The sequence below is a fragment of the Harpia harpyja genome, chromosome 12 (assembly GCF_026419915.1).
Source record: "Harpia harpyja isolate bHarHar1 chromosome 12, bHarHar1 primary haplotype, whole genome shotgun sequence".
In the NCBI taxonomy this organism is placed as follows: Eukaryota; Metazoa; Chordata; class Aves; order Accipitriformes; family Accipitridae; genus Harpia; species Harpia harpyja.
In genome coordinates this window covers 31554022-31563660 of record NC_068951.1, presented here as the reverse complement: position 1 = coordinate 31563660, position 9639 = coordinate 31554022, and the positions used below count along the sequence as shown (strand labels likewise).

Below are 9639 nucleotides of genomic sequence, written 5' to 3'. Positions count from 1 at the left end.
AGTTCCACAGCACCAGCTCCTCAGGAAGTGCCTAGCATGGGTGCTATCTCCGTCCAGACTGCAGTGAACACAGAGGCACATTAGCGGTGCCTTTCGCTTGGTCCCTGCACAGCTGGAGCTGCCAGGAAGAATTTCTGGGCCCATGTGAAATCGCCACCATGGCCGCGACTGTGAGGGGAAAGGAGGATGAACGTCGGCTTTGTAGCCGCCATAGTCACCACTATCTGCCACGCTGGGGAGACTGCCTAGAGGAGAACGCTGACACTCTTGACAGAGGGCTGCTGTACAGGGTTTTCCCTTTACTTTCTGTGTCCCGCATTCTTCCCTCTTTTTCCCTGTGGTATGAGGTGGTAGTCTGGTATGAGGTGATAGTCTGCCATCAGCTGTGAGTCCCGCAAACACAGCTCTGTGTGTGAAGATCTCTTTCAGCAGCCGGAGATCAGCAGACTTGTGAGCCGTTCTCACAGATCCCTATACTCACGCATTGCCTCAGCGTGGGCAGCCAGATCCTGCACCAGGTGCTGGAAGAGGTTGAGTGGTTCGGCTGTTTGGAAGGCTGGGGGCAAGATTATCTCCTCAGGCACCCTCTCGTTGCCTAAGAAGAAGTGGTCGAGGTGTTTCTCCTCCAGGCGGCGGCGCAGGTATTGCATGATATCCTCCATCCGCAGCATGAAATGCCTCCTGCACCAGCCTGACAGGGGTATGGTGTTCAGGAGGTGCATCACAACTGTCTTCAAGGTATAGGTGGAAAAGCCTATGTGCACCAGGGTGCGGGTGTAGGCCTGCATGCATCTGAGGTGAAAGCTGTCATGCGGGACCTGCCTGGCCATATGCCTGAAGAACTTCACCTCTGCCACAGCGTAGCTCTCTGGCCATGTCGTGCTTGGGGTGAAGATGGCCTCTGTATTCTGGCTGCTCACGAAGATGTCCAAATTGCCTTGCTGCACCCCAAACATCATCTCAATAATGTGGCTTTTGTTGTTGCCTTCTGTCACCTGGAATTTGCAGGAGCGACTAGAGGGCAGCATGGTTAGACGCCATGTGGATGACTGAGGCAAAACCACCCAGGCTGCCTGCACCAGTTGATAGAACCAGTGGGCAGTTTTCTGCACATCTAGGTAGGAGCCAGCGCAGAAGCTGCGTAGGAGGCTGGGACCCTGATTCCTCCTAAGCTCCTCCTCAGGGTGGTGCAGGAAGCACAGCATGTCTCCTGCCAGCTGTTCCCTCCTGCAGGTGTACACCAGCTCCACGCGGACGCAGGAGTCCCATGCTGGCGTCTCCCCCCTCTTGCCCAACTCCAGGTGGAAGGCGTGCCCACCAGGGGGCTTCAGGGGCACGAGCAGGCGGTAGATGATGTCTTCCTTGCGGGGACTCCAACCTTCGAAGGTGCTGCCCACCCCGATGGTGGGTTGTAGCACTGGGAAGAAACTATTTGCCGAGATTTCTCTGAAGACAAGGATGAAGTTGCCAATGAGGTCCTCTACCACCTGACAGTCCCTGGCTAGGTTCTGAACTGGCCACTGTATGTGCTCCTCAAAAAACCTTCCCAGATCATCTTCACTGCGTCGTCTTCTTCCGCCTCCTCTTCCACCTGCTCCCTGTCACTGCTAGCGTTCTCCTCATCACTGCTGCTGTCCACCTCATGGCTCCTTGTCCTGAGCCGACAGCAGAGCCCAAAGAGCAGGAGCAGGACTCCATCTGCCTGCCAATGGCAATCTCACAATCACAGAACATCCTGAGTTGGAAGGGACCCCCGAGGATCACCAAGTCCAACCCCTGTCTCCACACGAGGCAATCTCAAATATGTATCATAGAATGAGACTATGGGCAAATGCTTCTTTAATACCAACAGGCTTGGGGCCGTGACCCTTTCCGGGGAGGGGCTTGTTCCGCTGCTTGACCACCCTCTCGCTGAAGAACTTTCTCCTGCTATCCAACCTGAACTTCCCTTGACGCAGCTTTAAGCCATTCCTTCGTGTCCTATCACTGGACCCCAGGGAGGAGAGATCAGCACCTCCCTCTCCGCTCCCTGTCCTGAGGAAGTTGTAGGCAGCAATGAGGCCAGCCCTCGGTCTCCTCTCCTCTAAGCTGAACAAACCCAGTGCCTGCAGCTGCGCCTCATCAGGACATGTCCGCTAGTCCTTTCACTGTCTTCGTTGCCCTCCTTTGGACACGTTCTAATATCTTTACAGCCTGCTTACATTGTGGAGCCCAAAGCTGCACGCAGTACGCGAGGTGAGGCCGCACCCCTCCTGAGCGTGGTGGGTCAATCCCTTCTTTCCACCGGCTAGCTCTACTGTGCCTAACGCGCCCCAGAAGATGGCTGGCCCGTTGGGCTGCCGGGGCACGCTGTTGACTCCTACTGAGCTTACCACCAACCAAGACCCCCCAGATCCCTCTCCAGAGCCCATACGCTCCCGTTGGCCGCCTAAGTTCCCAGAGGAGACTCCTGCTCAGCCACGCCAGCCTTCTGCCCCTCTTGCTTGACTTGCGGCACAGTGGAATGGCCCGCTCCTGTGCCCTCCCGCCCTGCCCCTGCATCCCTTTCCCGCTCGGTCCCTCTGCCCGCCCCACGCCCGCGTTCCGCCTTCTGACACTCCGCGCCCCTCTGCTCTGCTCCCGTCCCTCTCCTGCCGCCCTGTCGCCCTGTCCCCCTCTCCTCCTCCTCCCTGCTCCAGCGGGGCTCGGGGACCGGGGCCGGGGCAGCCCCGCGGAGGCGGCCATGCGGCCTGCGAGGGGCGGGGGGCCGGGCCGGGCATGGCGTTCCCGCAGGGTAAGGCGGCAGGAAGGAGCGCCCCGGGGCATGCTGGGAGCTGTAGTCCGGGGGTGCGGGGCTGCCGGGCGGCCATGTTGTTTAGCAGAGGTGCAGCCTCCAGTTGCGGCCCGGCTGAGGGGAGGGCCGGGGCCGCCCGTGAGGAGCGAGGCCCTTGGGCGGGCGCGGGGGTGCCTCCTGCCCGCTGGCCGCTCGGGGGTGGCGGGGGGGGGAGCTCCAAAGCGCCCGGTGCGACAGGCTCGCGGTCAGCTGGAGCTGGGCCCGGCCGGGCAGATCATCAAGCAGGTTGCCGGCGACGAGGCAGGATGATTTCAAGCCAGGAAGGCAGTCTGCAGCTCAGAGTCATGTCCAGGGATGGGGCCAGGCCGAGGACTGGCTGGGATGTTGGCCCGCTGGTGGGCCTGGCCTGTCGGGGCCCACGGGCAGGCTGGGCAAGGCTGGGGGAAGCTGGAAGCTAACAACCTGCAGTGTCACTGGGTCAGGGACTGACAGCCCTGGTTTGAGCTGGAGGGGGATCCTGGGCCATGGACAGGGTGGAGTGAAGCCCTGGGGGGCTCGTCAGGGCCCAGGCAATCATGGAGGCAGTGTTGATAGCATATTTCTATGCATTCTGTATGGTATATCTAAATATTTTGATGGTTTTAATATTTTGTAACAGCCGTGGTAACTGGTCTGCTGCGAGGTGACTGTAAAAGTGAGATTTGGTAAATAATTATTAGAAGTCTTATACTAACACTATGATTGAAACAATAGACAAAAGTATAGCTAAGCAATTAGCTGGTAGAGGTGGTTACTCGTAAGTTTTGCAGTTCTTTGCTCTTATGACTAGATGTTCCTGTATGCTAGATGAGAACAGTGTTGAAACTGACCACGTGTGATTGAAACTGCCTTAAGCTTCAAGATCAGAGAACAAGGACAAGAATAAAGACTTCAAGGACAGCCAACGAGAACTTCAAATGGGTCGGTGGTCGTAAAAGCAGCCCTTCGACTCAAATGGATCCTTCATTGCGCATGATCGGATGTAGGCAGTACTATGATAATCAGTTACAGTCATTTTTCTGTATATGTATACTAATCTGATTAATGTGCAATTAATAGTTATTCTATGTGCAATATAGTTATTCTATAGAACCTGTTTGTGCTAAAGCTGTGGTATGCATTCTAGGTGGAACTATCACCTGTGCATCCAGCGCTGCAATAAAGAACGCCTGCTTTCTAAAATTCCAAAACAAGTCTTGGAGAATTTCTTCGACCGGCTTTTCGGTACCATTTTGGCGACCCAGATGGGACAAGGCTTCTGAGACTCGACGGACGTGGGATCGCAGGACCTCCAGCTGGCACCGAGATTTCTCGGAGAGACCCTTGATCCCCGTTCCCTGGGCTCACAGGCCAAGGCCACTGATAAGGTTTTATTTAAAGGCATTCTTTTGATTAACCTGGTTCTGGTGTTCTGGTCTGGTACTCTTACCTGTAAGCCTGACTAAGAGAAGTCAGCAAGGAAGAAATCTAAAAGGATCCTTAAAAATCTGGTATTCTGGTAGAAGTACTTCTCTGATAAAGGGTATTCGTCTTGCTGGTTGAAGGCGGAGATACCCATTTGGTTTGGTCTCGGTACTTTGATTAAGGCTTTGGGATTTGACTATTGATTTTGGATATAACCTTAGATCTCTGATTGATTCTGTTTGGTATTTTGACTTAGGCTTTGATATTTAATTTTCTGATTTTGATTTTTGTATATTGAAGGTATTGATAATGGGAACAGGACAGTCAAGTGAACTCCCTAAAAAATCACCTTTGGGGTGTGTTTTAAAGCACTGGAAAGAGCTGGGGGGTGTCCCGGGTGGCAACATGTGGAGAGAAGACTTTATTAAATATTGTAATCATTGGTGGCCTCTGTATAAGCTTGATGAATGGGAAAAGTGGCCTGTGAATGGGACACTAAATTATAACACCATGTTACAACTTATGTTATTTTTGAGACGTGAGCAGAAATGGGATGAAGTTATGTATTGTGATTTGTTCTTTACCTTAAAGAATCATCCTGAGTGGCAAAAGGATTGTGGAATTAACATGCCACCCAGAGATCCTTTTGTGCTATCTTTAGAAAAAGAAGGATCCTGCTGGGTGGGGGGGAAGTGAGCGAGCGGCTGCGTGGTGCTTAGCTGCTGGCTGGAGTTAAACCACAGCACAAAGGCATGTCGTTACTCTTTGGCCATATTTCTCACCAGAACATAATAATTATGGGAATACCCTAGCAGCTGGTACTGTGTCCTAAGGATGTAAGGCAGGATCCAGATAATAGAAGCCCTTGCTGGTCAACCTAGAATGTCCCTAAACCTCTGCTGGCACCAGGAGTGCCATGCAAGCCCCAGCAGCACCCACCACAGCAGGAGCCCTCACAGATGCTGTGCTGGTTTTCCCCCTTATTCAGTGCCTCACATGGGGGTGGGAAGAACTTTGGTCACTCAGTCCTTGGCTCTGCTGAGGCCACAGTGCATCCAAAGTGGTGTGCAGCCTATCCATATAGGCTCAGTTGCTTCAGCCTATTTTATTAGGTCTTCAGGATGTGAAGGTGGAAGCACATTTCTTATCCCTTTTTGGCCAAAAGACTCACCCTGAGGTCAGGCAGGCTCTATGTTTGCAGATAGCCAAATTTATTTCTAGGGCTGTTTTGCAGGAGCATAAGGTTTACCAGTGTGATGTCCTGGAAAGCTCTGCTAATATGCAGCCTACATCAATTATACTGTCTAAAGAAGTCTTCCCTGGGTGGCTTATTTTGTTCTGCCTCTTCTCTCCAGCTCTGTGTAAAACAAACTAACTTGGCAAAAGTCAAAGAAACACACTGAAATCTTCCTGGCTGTCTGCCCACAAATACTGCCTAGTTATCCCGTGCGTGTTGAGGAGGGCTAGCAAAAGCATGCGGGGTAGCTTTGGCTGTGTCTGGCTCAAGGGTCCAGCACTCCCCTGAGATGCTGCCTGCAGAAGAGTGCTCTCAACCATGGGGTTGTGTGGATGGTGGTTTCCCAAGCTGCAGAGAGTGAGCCGTCACAGCAGGCAGTCCAGGGAGCAATGGAGTTAACACCAACCAAGTTGGCTTCTCATTGCCAGTGGCAGACTGTGCTAGAAAGCTTAGTGCTCTTGTTCTTCATTCACGCTGCCAGGCAGGTCTCCAAGTACCCAGACAGGGCCCAAGAAGAATTGAAATAATTAAGAGAAGGAGGGAGGAGAGGGAAGCTGTGTTTATGGGTTGCAGCAGCAAGATGTCAGTGTGGGAGATTTCTACCCTGAGGCCAGAGAGGAGCTGGCAGTTCCCATGCTGAGCTCAGGGACTTGCTGGATGCCATGGGAAATAGGAGCCACAAGAGAGGGCTCAGATGCTTATGTGCCTTGCTGTTTTCATGCAGTGATGTGTTCAGAAGACAAATCCCAGCCTAAACCTACCTGTGCCTTAAAGCATCTGAGACATCCCACCTCCTCCAGTGCTGCTGTCCTGAGGAGGCTGGAAGTTATGCTGTTCCTCTGCTGGCCTTTGCCCTCAAGTCCATGTGTGAATTTATTCTTCAGGCCATGCAGATCGTTGCTCAAAGCAAACAGAGAACATAAGTGGTGAAAAAAGATGATTTGCTCTAGGAGTACGGGGACTGGGCATGTAACAGTTGGGTGTCCTTGTCAGGTGAGCACAAGGTGAGGTCTCATGAGTAGTCGAATGTTTCTGGTGTGCAGCTGCCTGAGCGAACTGCTGCATGGCAAACTGCAGTTCCCCACAGGAGGAGGGAAGTGGCCTGGGCTGCAGTGGGTGCTCTCCAGGTGCCCTGGGTTAAACATCTGCTGTGTTGGTGTCTGAGTGGAGTATGCAGGACTTGGTAACCCAGGTAGCTTCTTCCAGTCTGATTTTTTTTTTTTTCTCCTCCCCCTCTATACACTAACAAAGCTACAGCATCAATTAATGAAACTTTTCTGTTTGAAGGAAGCTGGTAAAGCTCCACCACAGAGCTGAGCAGAGAGAAATGTCCCTTTCCCCTACAGAAAGTATAGGAGGGAGTAGCAGAGGTGCAGAGCTGCTAAGGCCCTTTATACAGTGGCTGCTTTGCTAGATGTCCCCATGCACACAGACATCCCTCTCCCAGGGCAGGTCAACCATGCAGTCACCCTCTGGGCCATGTTCAGGTATTGGCAGCCCCCAGCTATGGCAGCAGTGACCTTTGTGGTGACTACAGACCCCATGGGACACTCTGGTGAATACTCAGCCTGTGTCAAGCTGTACATGCTACTGGCCCTGGCCAGGCTGTGCCAGCACGGGCTTGTCCTTGTCCACACAGCCCTCGAGGACTCAGCAGCTCTGGCTTTGAGGCGCTGGGTGCTAAAGCTGGGGATACAGCTGCTTGAAATGGGTGGGAGCATTGGAAAAGTTTGGCTTCTGCATCTAGCTGGAGACCACTGCGACTCAGCAAGACAGCACTGGGGACTCTTCAAACACTGTTCCTCCCCTTGGTCCATTGCTGTCACCTCTTGGTGCTTACCCAGTAACTCTGGATAACTGGCTAGTTGTGTTATGTGACAGTGTCCCGACAGAGACAGAACTGGAGAATGTGGCCTATTTACTTTTAACAAAAGAGTAACAGCTGATAAACCAGATTTTAACTAATGTATAGTTGCTTTCTTGGTGCAGTTAACACTGTATGACAAACCATGCGTGATATTAAACAGATGTTCATTAAAGGTTAGATATAATGTACTGTATCTCTTCATCTCCTCACTCTCCTTCTTTCTCCCAAAGCACCGTTCATGTTTATATGGTTCTTTACATTTTTCAAAGCTCTCTGCAAACATTAACTAATTAATCCTCACAGCCCACTATACATATGCTTTCATTAATTAGCACTCACTTAACTCACACTGTCTCATTAAATATAATAATGTATGTTTGGGAACTTTTAACTGGAAACATTACTGGGGATTTATACAAAGCATGGATGTAAAATATGGTAATAGTAGCTGGAGGCAGCAAAATTCAAATACCAAGGTATTTAGTGAAAAATATGTTGTGGTGTCAGTGAGCAGAGTCAGACAATTAGCTGTTCCTATAAAATGCATATGTTGTCATGGCCTTGAAGCCATCATTCACTCTGTGTTGTTACCATAGTAATTCTGTAATTTGCTTCCCATAATATCTATCTATACACTTTTTTCTGTTGGTTTAATTTTCAGTCTTGCAGAAGCTCAGTACTCTGTGGGCTGGTAGCTTGCTGTGAATTACTCAGATCTGGAGTGTGCTGATACAGACATCTAACTGCTAATGCTTAGACTTGCTATGGACACTGGGTAGCCTTCTGCATTATAATCCACCCAGCAAAGTAGCGATGAGACTAGTAACTGTGTTATAGCTGTCTTGATAGCTCTGTCTGGAGGCTGTCACTGGCAGGAGGGGTAAAACTGAGTGTGTCTCAACTTCCCATTACAGACCATCACTCTTGGTGAAGACAGAGCATTTACTGCCATATGCTGACCAAACTCTGGCTGGATTAACTGCATTGTCACAGCTCCCTGCAGTTATTTAGGGCCGAGCTGCTATGGGTGTCAGTGAGAGTTAGAGCCAAAGTACCCCTGAGGATTTGGGCTGGTTTGCCCAGGTATAATTCTTTTGGCTGTGTCTCTTCTTGTTGCATCCTCAAGCACTAAGCAGTTAAACAAGTGCTGCCTGCCACCCAAGAGGCAATCACAGCTCAGTGATGACTGAAGTGTTTTCCTAGGAATAAATTTGTAAATCAGAAGACGAAGAGTTGAGAGAGTTTTTACAGGGTTGTGAGTGTCATTTACATCAGGGAAATGTGGCTAGAAATGAAACATTATTTGGACACCTTAGGTTTGGGTTAAGCTCTCCAAATCCCATTGTATTTATAGAAATTTAATATGGTTTGAAGTCCCGTGGATTATTTCACCTTTTCCATCTTCCCGTACCATGGAGAAACAGTGGGCCAGAATGTTGACTTGTTGCCAAGAGGCAGCTCCAAACGTAACTGATCCTTTCCTCCATATGAAATGGAGAGATTTTTCTCCTGATTTTTGTTCCCCCGAATCAGATGTGTTTTATTTCCCTTTGTTTTTACTGTTCTGTGAATAGCTCACTCTTTGTATGTAAGAGGTGATGAGTAATTCACCAGTGCTGAATGATGAGGGATGGAAAGGTGGTAGTTCCCACTCATCCCGCAGAGACCGGTTGTTGTAGGGACAATAGCAGCAGGCACACTTCAGTTTCAACAGGGTTTGTACGTGCCATTGCAAGTCTGAAGGTATGTTCATTTGATTGCTGTGCTTTTAAATCAGTAAGAGCTTCCCATGCACAAACAAGCTCTTAGTGATGCCTGATCTTTTAACTAGAAGTGTGTTTCCTTACAAGCTATGTGTTAGCTTGTTATCCTGAAGAGGTATCAGGGCTTTGAGAGCCATTCTGGGTCTCCTCCTTCCCTTGACTTATCAAGAAAATTCTTGCAAGCTGAGTACAAACTCCTCATGCAACCCCCGACACCTTCAGGAACGCTTCCCTCAGATACTTGACTGAGTTTTTGCAATCAGTTTTCTTGGTGACACACAGGAGAGGGCAAAGCTCTTCATTTTTCAGGGCAAGCAGGAGTTAAAAGGAGCAGAAACATGTTCAGTTGCTCAAGCCAGCAGATTTGTTTGAGGAGACACATAAAGAACAAGCACGTATTGTGTGGCTTAATAACACTTGAGAGCAAGCTTCACTCAAAAGTGTAATGAGGAGTACATGGCATGACACCAAAGTAACTACTGGAACAAGAAGTATGACTACATTTTGGGAAAGACATTGTAAACACTGCTTTCAATTGAAGTTTTTGGAACAGTAG

The 9639-nt window shown here is 50.1% G+C and overlaps 1 protein-coding gene across 1 annotated transcript; it reads right to left on the bottom strand.

Annotated features, from left to right (window-relative positions):
- Nucleotides 1-442: 442 nt before the first annotated feature.
- Nucleotides 443-2411, bottom strand: LOC128149658 (inositol 1,4,5-trisphosphate receptor-interacting protein-like 1). Its single transcript, XM_052805136.1, is given in 4 exon segments — nucleotides 443-1561; nucleotides 1564-1702; nucleotides 1851-2111; nucleotides 2202-2411. Coding segments are annotated over 4 exon segments (1710 nt in total). The 3' UTR covers nucleotides 443-461.
- Nucleotides 2412-9639: the final 7228 nt, after the last annotated feature.